Source organism: Cicer arietinum, chromosome 4, assembly GCF_000331145.2.
Source record: "Cicer arietinum cultivar CDC Frontier isolate Library 1 chromosome 4, Cicar.CDCFrontier_v2.0, whole genome shotgun sequence".
Taxonomy (NCBI): Eukaryota; Viridiplantae; Streptophyta; class Magnoliopsida; order Fabales; family Fabaceae; genus Cicer; species Cicer arietinum.
This window is the reverse complement of record NC_021163.2, coordinates 20,591,155-20,610,773: the sequence shown is the minus strand read 5'-3', so window position 1 is coordinate 20,610,773 and position 19,619 is coordinate 20,591,155. Positions and strand designations below refer to the sequence as shown.

The 19,619-nt window shown below is 32.7% G+C and overlaps 1 protein-coding gene across 1 annotated transcript; it reads left to right on the top strand.

Annotated features, from left to right (window-relative positions):
- The first annotated feature begins 8,023 nt into the window (after window positions 1-8,023).
- LOC101514025 (ABC transporter B family member 1) lies at window positions 8,024-15,562 on the top strand. The gene is made up of 10 exons (XM_004497480.4): window positions 8,024-8,759; window positions 8,867-8,921; window positions 9,042-9,217; window positions 9,373-9,573; window positions 9,901-10,160; window positions 10,540-10,856; window positions 11,338-11,561; window positions 12,672-13,045; window positions 13,247-13,964; window positions 14,068-15,562. Exons 1-10 carry the CDS (start codon window positions 8,364-8,366, stop codon window positions 15,352-15,354), a joined length of 4,008 nt encoding a protein of 1,335 aa, XP_004497537.1. The 5' UTR covers window positions 8,024-8,363; the 3' UTR covers window positions 15,355-15,562.
- Window positions 15,563-19,619: the final 4,057 nt, after the last annotated feature.

The following is a 19,619-nucleotide window of genomic DNA, read 5'->3' as shown; positions in this document are numbered from 1 at the left end:
TTTTATAAAAGATAATTAACATATCGGATAATTTAAAAAGGGTTTTTATAATTTTTAAATGGCACTTATATTTTATATTTTAGACAATAACACAGTAACTAATTTCACACCACAAAACTTCTATATTTTTTAAGACAACTTACATCACCCAAAGCGACTCTTTTTCATAATTACTCTTTAAGGCATTTTACTTTAATAGTGTTTTATAGACTAGTTGTTTACAGACAGAAAAAAAAATTATATACGAAAGGATAAGAGCTAGTCAAACCGTTATAGAAGTTAATTTTATGGTTGAAACGGTAATTTAGTTGATTTTGAATTTATGAGTTGAGTTTTTAAGAACATGTCTCGATTTTAAAAATTAAAATAATCGTTAATTTATACTTTTAATGAATATCAATTATCATCGTTAGAACTAGATCTGAGACCTGTGTGATGCACATAAATATAATTTTAAATGACAAATATTTTCAGTTATAATATCATCGATTATAATATATATATATATATATATATATATATATATTATAAATAAATAAATAAAATTAAAAGATACATATTATAAACAATAATAGTAATAATATGTAAGTAATTGAGTTAACTATTTAAGTTTTTGAAAAAAAATTATATTGAAGACTTTATAAAATTGTATAACTAAAAATATAAAAATTAATCAATGTAAAGTTAATATTTTAAGACATTTACACAATAGAGTATAAAATACTCCACAAAGTTAATATTTTATTGAGTTGTCATACTTAAATAATTATATTTTTAGATATACTTAAATGTTAGGCAAATGAAAGATGAGATTGCCAAAAGAAAAAATAAAGAGACAAAAAATGTCTTAGTATTATTACTGAAGAAAAAATAGAAACAAAAAGTGTCTTATGTGTAAAGTAAATCGAGTAAAATTAATATAAATACTTAATTAAAATGATAAAGTATAAAAAAATTACAAAACTGCAATTGGTTAATGATTAGAAATTTCTATACACAAACTCAACGACTTTTATATATAAAGATTTATTTTTTTATATATTTTTTTTTAATTAAGTATGTCAATTGTTATAGTTTTATATTTGTGATATTTTTTTGTTTTAAAAAAGATGATAAATTTTACTATAATTAATTCACACAACTGCGAAGTCGAATGTTAGATTAAATGTTCAAACTAATAATATCGGCATTTATCTCTTAAGTATCGTTTGTGATGCATTTTAATTGTTATACTTAAATAATTTTATTTTTAGAATAGTTGATTATGTTTTTGAAAGGAAAATATTCCTTAAAATTGATATCAACTTTGATATATAAACTATAAAAATAATTAAATTACCAGTATTTATTTTTTATATAATAAAACTAGTTGACTAATTTAATATATTTTTGGAGAGAAATATTATTTAAAATTAACATTAATTTTAATATATAAGATTTAAATAATTTTTATGTATTATATATTTTAATGGTCCACTATATATTATCTGCATATTTTGATATTCTAATAATATATATGACATGATTTTTCATGGGTGGCTTAGTTACGTATGTATTGCCATATTAAGAACAGTAGAGCCTGTACTTCTTGGCTTCATACTCAGTCAGACCCTTCCATTGAACACTCTTGTGTATCATCATACGTACCCATGTGACTTGTGATTGTGCAACTCTATGACATTTTCATCTCCTACTCAAAACTTTTCTAATCTGTCTGCCAATTAAATCACTCACGGCTAGCTAGAGAAAAAGATTATAATTGAGGGTAGAGCAGTCTTTCGTAATGAGATAAACGTATGTGTTTTATGTGGCGAGTTAAACTGTTAGTTAATTCATTGTTAAGTAAGAGAAAAATTAATTTGTTTGATTTTGGAAATATTATGGACTGTTTTGTGCAATTTTAAAAACAAAATTGAAATTCAATTTAAAAAAAAATATTAAAACTATATCATCATTGCAACTGTATAATTTATTATTGTTTTTCTTCCATTATTTTATATCTTTATTTTTCAAAAAGTTTTACATAATTCATTCTTATCCCTCCTTTATGGTGTTTAAATTGTAGAAAATGAAAAGGTCAAAAATCACTTATTCTTTTTCCGTTGGTGAAAGTTTGAACATGGTGATTCTCAAATATCACTATAAAAAAATGTTATATTATAGTTGTTGCAACTAAAAAGAACTTTGGAAGATACTTTTTTCATGCCCTTTCTCCAATTTCTTAATTTTTTTTTTCAAATGATATATATAACTCCAACTTCTCTATATGGATTGATGAGGCTAATGAATTAGGTTTGCTTAATGGAAAAATATCCAAGATATGTGAAAGGCAAAACTGATGGGCAAAGTTGACAGTTTGGTAAAAAAATTCTTCAACTAAGAACAATAGAACTGATGATGTTTGGAAAGCAAGATAATGAACAAACCAATCTCATTATCTAAGGACTCTGGAAGTGAGGAGATGTGAATGACAAAATTGATGTACAGAATTGAGTCATTAGAAAATGAAGTCAAAATATTGAAATATATTTTGACAATGTTTATATTTTGAACTATTGTTATGGAAACATTAGTTTAAATATGTTTATGTAACATTGTTGTTAGGAAATATAAAGTGTTCAATTTGATATATGAAACTTGTAACTTATAAGCAAATAGGTCACAGAATGATGACACTAACAAATAAATCAGCTCATGAGACATTCTTTTTCAAAGTAACTAAATACAAAAATGTATTAATGAAGCTTATTTAACTCTAAATAAGTATCAATTAATAAGTGATAATTGTCATTTTATCATCCAAATATACCATAACATCATCTAAATATGTGTCAAATACATAATCTAAATGATTCAAACAGAGATATTAATAAGTAATAAGTGTCAATTACATCATTCAAAATATAGCAAAACATCAACAAGACAAAAAATATGATTTAAAATGTTTCATTTTTTAACTTCTTCATTCTTTAAATGTTCGTTCATATGTTTACTACTCTGGATTTGGAGGTTGCATCCCTGGATAAGGAATGAAGTTCATTAAAATCTAGTTCATTTGTTCTTGAACTAGACTTAGAAAATGACACTCTAATAGCTGGTGGTCCACAAATTAGTCTTGTCATGGATGATGGTAGTCTAATTATTATAGGTGGTGGTGCATTCATGAGTGGTGGTGTAGGTCTTCCGATGGATGGTGGTGCATTCATGAATGGTGGTGTAGGTCCCATGATGAATGGTTGCCTTATACAGAAACTAATCATGATATATAACTCGTCCTCTAAGTCAATATGTTTTAATCAACAAAAATCATGATTAATATATACAAATCAGTCATTGAGAATTGCTCACTTATGCTCAATTTGGTCCCTATAGTCGTATTAAAAATTTCAATATAGTTATTGAGTTATCATTTCTTTTTTCTAGTTCTTGATACATCTCATTGGATAGGTGTCTCTTAAAACAACATTTGATCTTAATGAGTGGGCCCAAATTGTAAAAGTGGTATTTTAATTTGACTTTGTCCCTCTTATGGCTCCGCTTAGGGGAGAAAATTAGAGAAATTAGTACGCAAACTTTGAGATAATAATAGAAAAACGAGCGAGAAAATTAAGGAAAAGGGGAAAGAAAAATGAAAAAACTACATTCAAACAAATGAAAAAAAAAAATCTCTTCCAAAATTCTTTTTAGTTGTAGCAACTCTAAAACAACTTGTCTTTCACAATGACATTTGAAAATCACCGGATTCAAGCTTTTACATATAGAGGAAGAAGAATAAATGATTTTTTATTCTTTCATTTTCTACAATTTGAAAACCATGAAATTGAAAAAATAATGAATTATATAAATGACAATTCTTGAAAGAAGAAGATATGAAATCATGAAGAAAAAAAAATAGATTATATAGACGAAGATGTTACCGTTGCAATGATAACAAAGTATCAATTTTGTTTTTAAAATTGGGCAAATTAGTCACTCTCTTATGTGGCAATTAGTTGGTTAGCAGTCGCGATCACAACGTAAACAATTAACGTCCATGTCAACCTCATTAATAAAGAGATTATATTGTCCGACGTCTCTCAATTTGGGGTGTTATTTGCCTATTTCTAAATTTCAAAGTATTTGCCTATTTCTAAATTTGAAAGAGATAAATGTTTGACCCCTAAAGTATCACAGGGCAATTTGATAAATCACTCAAATTATATTTTCCTATTCCCTCCAAATATCTCAAGTCAAACAAATTCTTAATAAAAGTGACATTAATATTCATTATTCGTCTCTTCAATTTGAGATTTGAATTTTACTCCTTGATATTATAAAGACAAACACCTATCATTGAAATGATACTTTATACACACTTAATCATATTAGTTATTTGTTTTATGTGAAAAAGATTTAAAATGTAATTTATTATTACAAAAAAATACTGGCAAAGTAGCAATTATATATCTGAATATTACATTTTATTTTTAAATATAATTTTATTTTTATTTTTGAATTTTATAAAAAAATTATTTAATTTCATCTGCACAAGTGCATATATTTTCTGGAACTAATTTTAGTTATCACTTTTTAACTATGGTAACACATAATTATTAGAAATACACGTGTGATAACAGTTATATATATATTTTTTCTTATGATGTAACATAGTCGATACTTTAAAATATTATTAACTTAATATTTTGATATTTCATTTTTAATTTAGGGTTATAAAAAATTATACGAATAATTATTAAATTAATAATATTTTAAAGTTTCAATAATGTCATATCATAATAAAAAAACTACATAATATTTTTCATATAAATTTTTATTAGGTGCGTCACAAGAGAAACATTTTTTTAAATCAATTTACGAGTAATTTTTAACTTCTGCAAATTGATTTGTAACGGTTTTGAAAAGAACAAAATTCATGTTCATTTTGTTCGTGAATTTTTATTTTAAAAGTCAATTTCAAAATCTAAATATATTTAAGTTAAATAAGGTTTAGTTAATTTTTTACTTAATTTCAAAACTATTTTTTTTCTTCTAAAATACAGAACAATTTTTTTTTTATAAATCAGGTTTTTGTTTTAAAATTAATACGCCACCACCTGACCACCCACCATTGATTATTCTCGCCATCACCGACCACCTTTTCTGACCTCGTCATCACAATCGATCACGACCACCACCGACCTAATATATATGACCATCGCCACCTTCGATTGTCTGACTATCTCTTCTGATTGTTGCATCCACTTTGACTTTGACTGCCTTAGACGAATCAAAAAAATAATTCCTCTATAAAAAAAATTCAAAACTTTTATAATTATTTAAATATTATTTTCTTTTTTTCTATGAAATCATTAATAATTTGTTCATAGTCCAAGTTCTTAAAAACTACTTTTATTTAAAATCAAAGTAAAGTTATTCAATCTATATAAATTTTCACCGTCCAAATTAAGAAAATTATTATATTTTAGGTAAATTTAAAAATGTTTACAATGTGTAAATTATATATTAATATAATTGTTATTTTTACTTTGATCTCATTTATTGAATTTTTTGTTTTTTTGAAGTGGCCATAATCATCCCTTGTTCCTAAGAAGATGCGTCAATACTTTTAATATTAAACAAAAATTAAAAAATATTTTTATTACTAGACCGTTAAAATTTTCTATTAAATGAATCAATTATTTAATTTATAATATACAATACCTCAAAAAATAGTCATAGATGATTGTCCATTTCAACCTTGCCGAGAACCACCGCTAAGTAGGATAACTTTCTTCCACAATTATCGCTTCAACATCTATATACTACTAAAGTTATTATAATAAAATAAAATCCTTAGAAATTTTTATGGTGGCAATTAAATTTGTTTCAAGCCTCAACCGTTAAAATAAAAGGAATACAAATAGTATTAGTCAAGAGTGAATGAGTGATAATATTGGACAAGATTGAATAATTCACTTACTTCTTAAAAGAGTGAATGACCGATACTATTAGATAAGATTGAATAACTCACTTCTTAAATCTCATAATAAGTGTTATTTTAATAAAAGATTATCTAAAATAAATATTATTTATTATTTTTAATGTAATTTTTTTTTTAGAAAAGATGATAAATTTCATCATAATTAACTCACTGTGAAGTTTCAGTTTACATTTGTCAATTGCATTACCATTTTTTATTATTTTTTATATTACTTTTCGGTGATTATACACAATTTTTAAAATATTATTATATTTTATATCAAGATTGTCAAACTCTAAATTCTACCTAAGACCTCTGAAATATAGAAAAAGGGTAGATCGTAAAGCAAATCTTAATATTTCACAAAATTGATAAAATTATACCATAAAATTAAGAAAAATAATCTTAACATAAAATATTTCAAGACTTTGTAATTGTTGCATTGTCGGTCACAATTTGCACGACATTTTCTTCTCCAACTTCTTCTACTACTTGATCAATCATCTGATATATTTTATCATTATATGAAAAGCATCTATTGACTTTAAAAAACCAGTACCTTTAGAGGTGTTAACTAAGAAATTCAAAAATGTCATTCGTCTTGTCTATCCACTCATCACTCATAATAGTACAACCTGTCTTCTTCCAAGTAAGTTTGTGTGTTCTTCAATGACCTTAGTTGTCTCCTCCACCTTTTGCTTCAAGTACTTTGTTCTGATTTGATTATAGGAAGGTGGCTTAAAACCAATGCCATATCTTGAAACCATCTCCAACATACTTTTAAATCCATCACTTTTGGCCACATTAAAAGTTATGGCATTATTGTAGAAGAACGAAGCTATTTCTAGACACATTTCTTCTTTCAAATTCTTCTTAAAAATGTTGTTGATGGTGGCTTGAGTACATACTATATTTCTCTTGAAAAGTTTTGCATGGGTAGCATTCTCATCGTTTTATAATGACCTTTTTTCCTTTTATTTTTTCATTATATGTATCATTCTCTTATGTTTTCGTCAATGATTTATCTTTAAAGGATTTTACAAGTTCAAACATGAGTTTTTTCACATCATCAAGTACAACATCACATGCAACAGCGTTGAGTTGTGTACCAGCCAAATGGTGTTTCAGTCTTTACACTCCTCCAATAAATTTTTTTCCACAATAATTGCATTTTATTTTTTCGCTTCCTCCATCAACAAATACATCATGTTTCTATGTTATATCAAATATGCTTCCTAATGCATTTTTCTGCACTCTGGGAGGTGCAGAACCAGAACTGCAAGCAATAAGAACAGATGTAGACATGATTAAAATCGTGAGACAACAAGAGAAATTGCATATTGCAGTGAAGAGGATTGAGGAGAGTTTCATATATGAGATTGAGAAGAGTTGTAGAGATGAGAAGAATTAATCGAAGAAATAGAAGGAGATAATCTGAAATTAAATCATTTAATTTAAGTTGCAGAGCAGAAAACGAACACGAATAGAGAGGCTATCAAGAATACGAAATGTGCAGGAAACGAACATAATACGAAACAAACAGTTGTCGGCTCCTGCTGCCTTCAAATCCTCGTGTGCATGTCTTTTTTTTTTGGAAAACAAGCAGAATACGAAAGCGAAGATGTGCAAAACGGGTAAAAGCAAATGTTTTTTGCAATTTGGTCGAAATGGGTTGGAGCTTCGCGAAACAACGCCTGCGTGACGAGAAGCGCCGCTCCCACGCTTCCTCTGCGCAGCCACATATTTTGGGGTCATAACACTATTCATACTGTAAAACGCGTACGATCTTAGAATCTTACATTTTAGAGCTCACTCCTAACAATAATATTTTACATTAATAATAATAAAAAAATAAATCAATAATTAAAATAGAAAATTTGATAAAAAAAAATTTTCCTTCTAATTATAGTATTTTTTTAACATGTGTCAAAACCTAGGGATTACTTTTTAAAACACAAATAGTAGTTTTTTTTGTATCTGGTTTGAATATGTATCAGTCAAAAATCCATCTGCAAGTTTTCACACAGTGTCTTTTGTCGGGTGGATAACCACACTCCTCTCTCTACGAAATTTCTCCATCAAGGTTCTCAGTTCTCACTTCCGTCACTTTCCTGATTTTACTTTTCTTTACTACTTACACAACAAGATTACAGAACAAGCAACCAAACTGTAACATTAACCCACCACTCAAACTCTCAAACAGTACATTATTATTCTACAACACAGCCACTTGTATCACATACAACAACAAAAATGAAGAATAAAAAAATGATAGAGAGAGAAATAACCCATTAAACCAATATTAATTAATTAATTAATCTTATAAAGTTGACATCACAAAAACATGAGCTCAATAAAGGATAGTGGTGAGAAACTGTGAAAGTCAAGGTAAAGCTTTTTAGCAATGTCACAACATTCTGCTGAAACCTCTGAGCAATGGAAATGGTCTCAAATGCAAGGTCTTGAGTTACATTCTTCTTCTTCTTATTCTACAACAGCAACATCAACATTGGAGTTAGAAAGAGGAAACTCCAATGAACAAATGGAGGAAGCTTCATCAGAAGTACCCAACAAAAAAAGTTGTGATTTTTCTAAGCAAGAGAGTGTTCCTTCTGTTGGGTTTGGTGAGCTTTTCAGATTTGCTGATGGGTTGGATTATATTCTCATGACAATTGGAACTTTAGGAGCAATTGTACATGGTTGTTCATTACCACTCTTTCTTCGTTTCTTTGCTGATCTTGTTAATTCTTTTGGTTCCAATGCTAATGATTTGGATAAGATGACCCAAGAAGTTGTCAAGGTAACAAAATGATAATAATGTCTAAAGTTTGTTTCTTTTTTGTGATTGTGTTATGAACGTGAATGTGAAGTTGAAAATTTTGAAGTTTTTTTGTTTGTTTGTTGTAGTATGCGTTTTACTTTCTGGTTGTTGGTGCTGCTATTTGGGCATCTTCATGGGCAGGTGAGTTTGTTTTTGTCTAAATAAATAAAAAATGTGTTAGATTTTGATTTTGGCTTTGTTTTTTATGTTTTTGAGGTTGTGAATGTGAAAAGAGAGGTTTTTTACTCTGGTTTGTTACAGAGATTTCTTGTTGGATGTGGACTGGAGAGAGACAATCAACAAGGATGAGAATAAAGTATCTTGAAGCTGTTTTGGATCAAGACATTCAATTCTTCGATACCGAAGTTCGAACATCTGATGTTGTTTTTGCAATCAACACTGATGCTGTCATGGTACAAGATGCCATAAGTGAGAAGGTAGAACTCCATAATCAAATCTTGTGTGTTATTAGTTTGCGTTTTCAATTTAATGAGCCTTTTATTCTCTTTGATAGTAACTTGTTCTAAGTCATTGAATGAGATTGTAAGAATGGTGTTTAATATGGTTAATGTTTTTGTTGTTGTGTATGCAGTTAGGTAATTTTGTTCACTACATGGCTACATTTGTTTCGGGATTTGCTGTTGGTTTTAGTGCTGTTTGGCAATTAGCATTGGTTACACTTGCTGTAGTTCCTATGATAGCTGTAATAGGAGGCATTCATACTACCACTTTGGCCAAGTTAACTGGTAAAAGCCAAGAAGCTCTTTCTCAAGCTGGCAACATTGTGGAGCAGGTAACGTACTTAGGTCATGTATGGGTAAACAGCTTATGTATAAGCTATTTTCATAACAGAAATTAAAATAAACTGTTTAGATATGAACTATAAGTTGTTTTCATCAGTTATCTTGGAGAGCTTATGAAAATAAGCTGAAAACAACTTATGGACATGTGTAAGCTATTTTCATAAGCTCTTCCAAACAGTCTCACAAGTGATTATACTTATAGATAAGCTCAAATAAGTCAAACCTAACAGGCCCTTAAGAGACTCAAAAACAATTAACTTCTTGTGATTATTATCTATGTTTTCTGCTTCTTGGTTAATTTTGAGGCAAATTTGCAGACTGTTGTTCAAATTAGAGTGGTGTTGGCATTTGTTGGGGAGACAAAAGCACTACAAGGCTATTCATCTGCTTTGAGGATTGCCCAAAAGATTGGTTACAGGACTGGATTTGCAAAGGGAATGGGATTAGGTGCTACTTACTTTGTTGTTTTCTGCTGTTATGCACTTTTGCTATGGTATGGAGGCTATTTGGTTAGGCACCAATACACTAATGGAGGACTTGCAATTGCTACCATGTTTGCTGTCATGATTGGTGGATTGTAAGTACTATATATTCTTCTTTTGTCACGTTTAAGTAAACCTTAGGGCCCTTTTACTTTCCGAACAACATTTTGTTTTTTATTTTCAAGTTTTACTTTGTATGTCGGTGGTTTGAATGAAATTTGGTTATGAATATTTATTTTTAACTGTGATACAGAGAAGATGAAAGCTAGTTAGAGAAAATGAGTTTATGGAAATACTGAAAACAATGTTTTGACTTTTTTCAGAATTTTTCGAAATATTCAATCTATTTTTAAAATGAATTTTCAAAAACTTCCATAATGTCTTCTCAAATGTTAATTTTATCAGCGGAGTAGAAACAGGAAAAACCTGTTAAATGGTTTTAGTCTCAGTGATTAAGAATTTCATCTCTCACAGGGCTTTAGGCCAGTCTGCACCAAGCATGATTGCTTTTACAAAGGCCAGAGTCGCCGCCGCAAAAATTTTCCGCGTGATTGATCACAAGCCTGGTATAGACAAAAAAAGTGAAACAGGCTTGGAGTTGGAAACTGTGACAGGACTAGTGGAGCTTAAAAATGTGGACTTTTCATACCCAACAAGACCTGAAGTTCAGATTCTTCACAATTTCTCCTTGAATGTTCCTTCTGGAAAGACCATAGCTTTGGTTGGTAGTAGTGGTTCTGGCAAGAGCACAGTTGTGTCCCTCATTGAGAGATTCTATGACCCTTCTTCTGGTAGGTAACATGCATGAACTCATTCAAATGACATGCATTTGATAAATCAGATTTTTCTTGTATATAAAGTTTAAGTTTAAATATGTTTTTGTTCACTGTAAATATATCTCTTTAATTTTAGTCCTTGTACATTTTTATATTTGTTTTTAGGCCTTGCAAATATACAATTTTTTGCTTTTGGTTCTTGTTTTATTTTAGTTTCTTAAATGCGTTTTTATGTTGAAACTGTATTATGTAGAATATTTGTTTTTAGTCCCTTTAATATGAGATAATAAGGACTAAAATAAATATTACGCACATATTACAAGGATCAATTCCAATATGAACAAATTTTGTGGTATATTTGCAAGGATTAAAAACCAAAAATAATTTTTACAGAGACTAAAAGCAAAAAAGTAGCATATATGCAGGGATCAAAAACATATTTAAACATAAAGTTTATTTGGAGTTTGTAATAGTTAGTGACTATATGAAATTACAGGACAAGTTATGCTAGATGGACATGATGTTAAGACATTGAAGCTTAGATGGTTGAGACAACAAATAGGACTTGTGAGTCAAGAGCCTGCATTATTTGCAACAACAATTAGAGAAAATATACTTTTGGGAAGACCTGATGCAAATGAGGTTGAGATTGAAGAAGCTGCTAGAGTAGCTAATGCTCATTCATTTATCATTAAACTTCCTGATGGTTATGAAACTCAGGTCAGTCAAAATTTTTTAGACTAATGTTGTTTTGTGAATATGGCTTCAGTTAATGCATAGTTTAAAATCACTTCATTTCAATCATCTGATTTGAGAATCTAGATAGAAAGCATGCCTTGTTTCCATCATTGCTAGCCACTTGTAATATTTTAAACTAGTAAAGTTCCTGTGTAAAATGGCACCGGATGTGTGGGGGAAAATGGCGTAAAATAGAGATGTGAAATTCTGCCATGTATGATTATATTATAAAATATGAGATTAATTTTTATGGAACATAAAACTGTTTTACACATGCATCCAATCAAATTATACCATTATGCCACTTTGCTATGTTAATTGCTAAAATATCGACATAGTGAGTTGTGATTGGATGCATGGATAAAATAGTTTTACACGGACAATGCATACAAATTAAATCCATAAAATATACATGGACACCTCGGAAACTAAAGTTACATTGAAAGAGGATGTTGTCTTTAGACTTTATGGCAGTTTTGCAAGGTACAAAAGAGGAGTAACGCTTCTCAATGCAAAATGTGAAACCCAATTTTACAGATCTTGACCAGATTTCTTGTTTGGTTAGACAATTTAGGAGTCTCTAATTTTAACTTGTATAATATATTTAAGTTAGACAGATTTCTTTGGTCAACAAGCAAAACCAATTATTTTTTTAATCATTTTTTTTATTAAAAAAAAAGTCAAAGCCAGAAGCGAGTCAAGTGACTAGTCATACATTGCATATGGAAAGGATTCAGAGGGTAACATGCTTCAGTCCACAATGCATGTGAATGGATACAGAGCAATTTGTTTGTACTAATAAATAATAAATAAAGACGAACAGAACCATGACATTAAGCTCATTATGTAAAAACATATATTAAATTTAGAGCTCATGTGTTGCTGGAGGAATTATATAATATATGATTTTTTTACTCCTTTATATAATAAATGATAATTTTTTAATATATGGACAGAAACTGCCAACTGATTTTAAAAGAAAATCTTAGTACTAGACTGACATGTCTTTTGTTAATATATATTAGACTGACAAAACATGTCAATTTTTTAAATTACTGATTGGTAAAAAAAGTGAATTACTTGACATGGCAGGTAGGGGAAAGAGGGCTGCAACTTTCGGGAGGACAAAAGCAAAGAATTGCAATTGCAAGGGCAATGCTGAAAAATCCGGCAATTCTTCTCCTAGACGAGGCAACAAGTGCGTTGGACTCCGAGTCAGAAAAGCTGGTTCAAGAAGCACTTGATAGGTTCATGATTGGTAGAACAACTCTTGTAATAGCGCATCGTCTCTCCACTATTCGTAAAGCTGACCTCGTTGCTGTACTTCAGCAAGGAAGCGTTTCTGAAATCGGAACTCACGATGAGCTATTTGCTAAAGGCGAAAATGGAGTTTATGCTAAACTTATCAGAATGCAAGAGATGGCTAATGAAAGTTCAATGAACAATGCCAGAAAGAGTAGTGCAAGGTAGCTTTCGCCAATGTTGAACATTGACTGTATTTTAAATAGGATAAAACTTAGATGTAGTTCCTTACCTTATGTTGGTAACATTATATAAGAAACTGCATCTAAGTTTTACCCTTTGAAATACCGATTTTTTTACATCTTTTTATTTTGGAAATCTTAAGCTAAGGATAAACATCTTATGATATTTTTTTAAATTTGAAGGCCTTCAAGTGCTAGAAACTCTGTAAGCTCACCGATAATTACTCGTAATTCTTCTTATGGCGGCCGATCACCATACTCAAGGAGGTTGTCTGACTTCTCTACATCTGACTTTAGTCTGTCTCTTGATGCATCACATCCAAATTACAAGCTTGAAAAGCTCGCCTTCAAAGAGCAAGCTAGTTCCTTCTGGCGGCTCGCGAAAATGAACTCTCCCGAATGGCTATACGCTTTGATTGGTTCTATAGGCTCTGTTGTTTGTGGTTCCCTTAGTGCATTCTTCGCTTACGTTCTTAGTGCTGTCCTCAGTGTCTATTACAATCCAAACCACAAACACATGATTAGAGAAATTGAAAAATACTGCTACTTGTTGATTGGACTTTCGTCGGCTGCACTTCTCTTCAATACATTGCAGCACTTCTTCTGGGATATTGTTGGCGAAAATCTTACAAAACGAGTGAGAGAGAAAATGTTGAGTGCCGTGCTTAAAAATGAAATGGCATGGTTTGATCAAGAGGAGAATGAGAGTGCTAGGATTGCAGCAAGGCTAGCTCTTGATGCTAACAATGTCAGATCTGCCATTGGTGATCGGATTTCGATAATTGTGCAGAACACTGCACTCATGCTTGTTGCTTGTACTGCAGGGTTTGTGTTGCAGTGGCGCCTTGCACTTGTCCTCGTTGCTGTCTTCCCAGTTGTTGTTGCAGCCACTGTTTTGCAGGTTTGCTTTTTAACATTTTTTTTGTTCAGGCTTAATAGTTCCGTTTCATTTTTTGTTTGTTTTAGTGCTTATTTATTCTTTGTTTTAAATAAAATTTGAATAGAAAATGTTCATGTCTGGTTTCTCTGGTGACCTGGAAGCTGCTCATGCAAAAGCGACACAACTAGCCGGGGAGGCTATAGCTAATGTAAGGACTGTTGCCGCCTTTAATTCGGAAAAGAAAATTGTTCGCCTTTTTGCCTCAAATCTTGAAACTCCACTAAGGCGCTGTTTTTGGAAGGGACAAATTTCTGGAAGTGGATATGGGATAGCTCAGTTTGCACTCTATGCTTCCTATGCTCTTGGTCTTTGGTATGCTTCTTGGCTTGTGAAGCACGGCATCTCTGATTTCTCCAAGACAATCCGAGTTTTTATGGTCCTCATGGTCTCTGCTAATGGTGCTGCCGAGACTTTAACTTTGGCCCCTGAATTCATCAAGGGAGGTCGAGCCATGAAGTCGGTTTTTGATCTCCTTGACCGTAGAACTGAAATTGAACCAGATGATCCAGACGCTGCTGCTCCTGTCCCTGACCGTCTTCATGGTGAAGTAGAACTCAAGCATGTTGACTTCTCTTATCCCAGCCGACCAGATATGTCGGTTTTCAGCGACCTTAGTCTTCGTGCAAAAGCAGGTAAAACTCTTGCCCTTGTAGGACCTAGTGGATGTGGTAAAAGCTCAGTTATTGCACTCATACAAAGGTTCTACGATCCGACATCTGGTCGAGTCATGATTGATGGAAAGGACATAAGGAAATACAATCTCAAATCCCTTAGAAGACACATTGCAGTGGTGCCTCAAGAGCCATGCTTATTTGCTACTACTATTTATGAAAACATTGCTTATGGACACGAATCCACTACCGAAGCCGAGATTATTGAGGCTGCAATTCTTGCCAATGCTCACAAGTTCATATCTTCTCTGCCAGATGGATACAAGACATTTGTCGGGGAAAGAGGAGTTCAACTATCCGGTGGACAAAAGCAAAGAATAGCACTCGCTCGAGCTTTTGTGCGGAAAGCAGAACTTATGCTTCTTGATGAAGCAACAAGTGCACTTGATGCAGAATCCGAGAGGTCTGTTCAGGAGGCCCTCGACCGTGCCTGCTCCGGAAAAACTACTATCATTGTCGCACACAGGCTATCAACTATTAGAAATGCCAATGTCATTGCGGTGATTGATGATGGTAAAGTTGCGGAACAAGGCTCTCATTCACATTTGTTGAAAAATCACCCGGATGGGATTTATTCGCGCATGATTCAACTGCAAAGGTTAACAAATAGCCAAGCCGTTGGGGTTGCGTCGAGTTCGAGTTCGTCAGCAAGAGCAAAAGATGAGGAAAGAGAAGGGTAGCTAAGATATTCAAAAGAAAATTACCATGAGTACATGCCATATACTATATGATATATGATATACCAATTATAATTGTTGGCATTTTTGTTAATATAGTTTGTGTCTCATCCTTTTGTCTCCTTCTATTTAAGAATGTAACTTGTTTTTATGAATCTTACCAAGGAAGAATACAGGAATGAGAATGAAATAGATAAATAGTTATAAATCCATCTTTATGAAATTATAAAGCCTCCTTTTTACATGTTTGTTAGTTTTGCAGATCAGTAATATTAAATGGAACACTAATTAAATGTTAAGTTATTGTTATAGGAATTTTAGCTAGGACTATAGAAAGTAGGTTAGAAGAGGAATTTTCAAAATTAGTTGTGGACCCCCTCCTAAACACCTAATCAATGATCTTGGTCATTTGATTTCAAATCAATGATAAAGTATTCTTTGCTAATGCGTTTAGAGTGAGTAAACGCAATTTAAATATGAAGCTATTAGTTGTAGTTTTAGGTTCCACGAAGATATCCCACTGTGGAAACTGAAGTTTCCAAACACACAAAGATTAATTAAACTTAAATTGACGTTAGATCTAATATGAGAAATTGATCAAATCAATAGCTGTTTTTACTATTTAGTGGTAAATACAAATTACTCTATGCCTCAATAAGAGGCTTCTGAGGAACCTAACATATTTTGAGTAAAAAAAAAGTAACCTAACATATATTAGAACTATTTCTATGAGAACTATAACAAACTGCATTACTATAATTATTATCTTTTGATGATATAGGGTTTATATATATATATATATATATATATATATATATCTTTTTATCTTCATACATGAATTTGGAATTATTCATATTAAAGTAACAATTAACATCAACTAAATTTTGGTTCGAGCAGTGAACTCCGATTATATTATGGAGACTTCTATTATACATTCGCAAATTAATATGTTTTGATATTATTAAATTAATTGATCAATAATTGAATGTATGATTTTAATAAATGTGACTAAGTTATAGATTTAATACCACCAAAACTGTAACACCCCGTTTTTCAAAGCGAGGGTATATTTTTTTTTTAAAAGAAATTAAACTGAAACAAAGAAATAACCAAGAAAATGTCTTTGGATAAATAATTGAGTCATTATGATTTACAAGCAGCGGAAAAGTCACTCCAATTATAAATCCAAACCATTTACACAACAACAAAAGGTACATGTAACCCATTGAAAATAACATGTCAAGCTGACAATACTAGTATAGGTACAGTTTCCAAACTAAAAATACTCCAATCCAAAAAGAAGGACACCTAGTTCCTATACATCATCCTAATCTGATCATCCTACCAAAAAGCTATACACCCTGAGTATCTCCACGCGCCCCGTGAGATCCTCCTAACGTAGCTGCAGTCAAGCGTTCCCATCTCCATTCCCGTCCGTAGGGTACGAACCGGTAGGATCGTCCTGACTCTCATCTGAGGGCGAAGCCCAGATTTCCACAATAATTGTAAAGGGTCACCAACCGAAATTAACAGATAACACATAACATTTAAGTTTTAAATGCACAAAATAACCTTTCAACTAAGCATGCACCTTAAAAGGATTTTCCATATGCTAAAAGTTCATATAATGCTTGTCAATTAACAATGAACTCAAAATGAAGTTCTCAAACCATTTCCTGTCATCAATTCTCACGGGTGGTACTTCGAACGACAGGTTATCCTTTAGCTGGATTGTGTCTGGTTCGATCACGTGAGATGGATCTGCGAGATATTTCCTCAACTGCGACACATGAAACACGTCATGGATATTGGACAGTATCGGAGGTAATGCAATCCGATAAGCAACCGGCCCAATTCGTGCAGAAATCTGATATGGTCCAATGAATTTCGGAGTCAACTTCTTCGATTTCAAGGCTCTACCTACTCCAGTAGTAGGTGTGACTCTCAGAAATACATGGTCACCCTGTTCGAATTCCAAAAGTCTGCGACGCTTGTCCGCGTAACTCTTCTGGCGATCTTGTGAAGTCTTCATTTTCTCCTTGATCTTCCTTACTTTAGCTGTGGTCTGTTGCACCATCTCTGGTCCGACAATCATATTCTCACCGTCTTTATACCAACACAAGGGCGTTTGACACTTGCGCCCATATAAAGCCTCATATGGTGCCATTCCAATACTTGCGTGGAAACTATTGTTGTAAGTGAACTCAATCAACGGAAGTACATCATCCCAACTTCCTCTATCATCTAAAACACATGCTCTCAACAGATCTTCCAAGGACTGATTTGTCCTTTCAGTCTGTCCGTCCGTTTGTGGATGGTAAGCTGAACTCAATCGTAGCTTCGTTCCCAACGCTTCGTGCAATGCTCCCCAAAAATGCGATGTGAACTTCGGATCACGGTCTGATACAATGCTCGATGGTACCCCGTGTAACCTCACAATTTCAGCAATGTAGATCTCCGTTAGCTGATCTACCTTATAGGTGGTCCTTACCGGTAAAAAGTGAGCAGATTTAGTCAGTCGGTCCACTATCACCCATATAGAATCATTCTTCCTCCTTGTCTTTGGTAATCCGGTTATAAAATCCATGGAAATGCTGTCCCACTTCCATTCAGGTATATCTAAAGGTTGCAACATTCCAGCAGGTCGCTGATGTTCCACCTTCGCTTTCTGACAAGTTAGACAAGTGGATACATATTCCGCCACATGTTTCTTCATTCCTGGCCACCAATAATTCTGCCTCAAATCCTGATACATCTTTGTTGCCCCAGGATGAATACTCAGCTTACTCTTATGCGCCTCTTCTAAAATCGTTTTCCGCATATCTGTAATTTCTGGTACACAAATCCTACCATTACACCGCAAAACATTATCAGCCCCAATCTTGAACTCAGTCGTCTTCCCTTGTACTATTAGATTCCTCTTCTCTTGAATTAAGACGTCATCCTGAGAATTCGCAATGTCTTCAAGTAATCCACTCGAGATCTTAATCATTCCGAATTTCAAAATTCCCGGTGCAAACTCTACGTTCAAGTGCAAGTCTCTAAAAGCTTCCCACAACTCTTGTTGTCTAGCCATAATTAGTGAAGACACCGATACACTTCTTCTGCTCAACGCATCCGCCACTACATTGGCCTTCCCAGGGTGGTACTGCAGTGTGAAATCAAAATCCTTGAGAGTCTCCATCCATCGTCTCTGGCGCATGTTCAACTCCTTCTGATCAAACAAATATTTCAAGCTCTTATGGTCGCTGAACACGGTGAACGTGCACCCATATAAATAATGCCTCCAGATCTTTAATGCAAAAACAACCGCGGCAAGCTCCAAATCATGAGTAGGATAGTTCCTTTCGTGAATCTTCAATTGTCTCGAGGCATAAGCCACAGCTTTCTTGTGTTGCATCAGAACACATCCTAACCCCTGGTGGGATGCATCACAATAAACTTCATAGGGTTCTTCTGATTGCGGTAACACCAATACAGGTGAGGTCGTCAATTTCCTCTTCAGTAACTGGAAGTTTTCTTCACACTTCTCCGTCCATGCGAACGGTTGATCTTTTCTGGTAAGTTGTGTCAGTGGAGCCACAATCTTAGCAAAACCTTCGATAAACCTCCTGTAGTACCCTGCCAGTCCCACAAAACTTCGTATGTCAGTGACAGTCTGAGGCTGTTTCCAAGCAAGAACCGCCTCAATCTTAGCCGGATCTACAGCGATTCCTTCCTTGGTTATCACATGTCCCAAGAAATTCACTTTCTCTAGCCAAAATTCACACTTCGACAGATTGGCATACAATCGCTTCTCGCGTAAAATCTCAAGAACTTGTCGCAAATGTTCTCCATGCTCTTCTTCGGTCCTTGAATAAATCAATATATCATCAATGAATACCACCACGAATTTATCAAGGAACGAATTAAAGATCCTGTTCATGTAGTCCATGAAAATTGCCGGTGCATTGGTAACTCCGAACGGCATAACCAGGTATTCATAATGTCCGTAGCGGGTTCTGAAAGCTGTTTTCTGAATGTCTCCTTCCCTTACTCGGATCTGATGGTAACCCGACTTCAAGTCAATCTTCGAAAATATCGCGGCCCCTCTCAATTGATCCATCAAATCATCGATTCGTGGCAAAGGATAACGATTCTTGATAGTTGCCTTGTTGAGCTGTCTATAATCCACACATAGGCGCGAGCTTCCGTCCTTCTTCTTAACTAGCAAAACTGGAGCACCCCATGGTGATACACTTGGTCTGATGAATTTCTTCTCCAACAAG

Bases quoted from the DNA above. Each gene is read 5' to 3' on its own strand.
- LOC101514025 (XM_004497480.4), top strand. From the start codon at position 8,364: ATGTCACAACATTCTGCTGAAACCTCTGAGCAATGGAAATGGTCTCAA. The intron at 8,760-8,866 runs GTAACAAAATGA...TGTTTGTTGTAG, and splicing joins TGACCCAAGAAGTTGTCAAG to TATGCGTTTTACTTTCTGGT. The intron at 11,562-12,671 runs GTCAGTCAAAAT...TTGACATGGCAG, and splicing joins CTGATGGTTATGAAACTCAG to GTAGGGGAAAGAGGGCTGCA.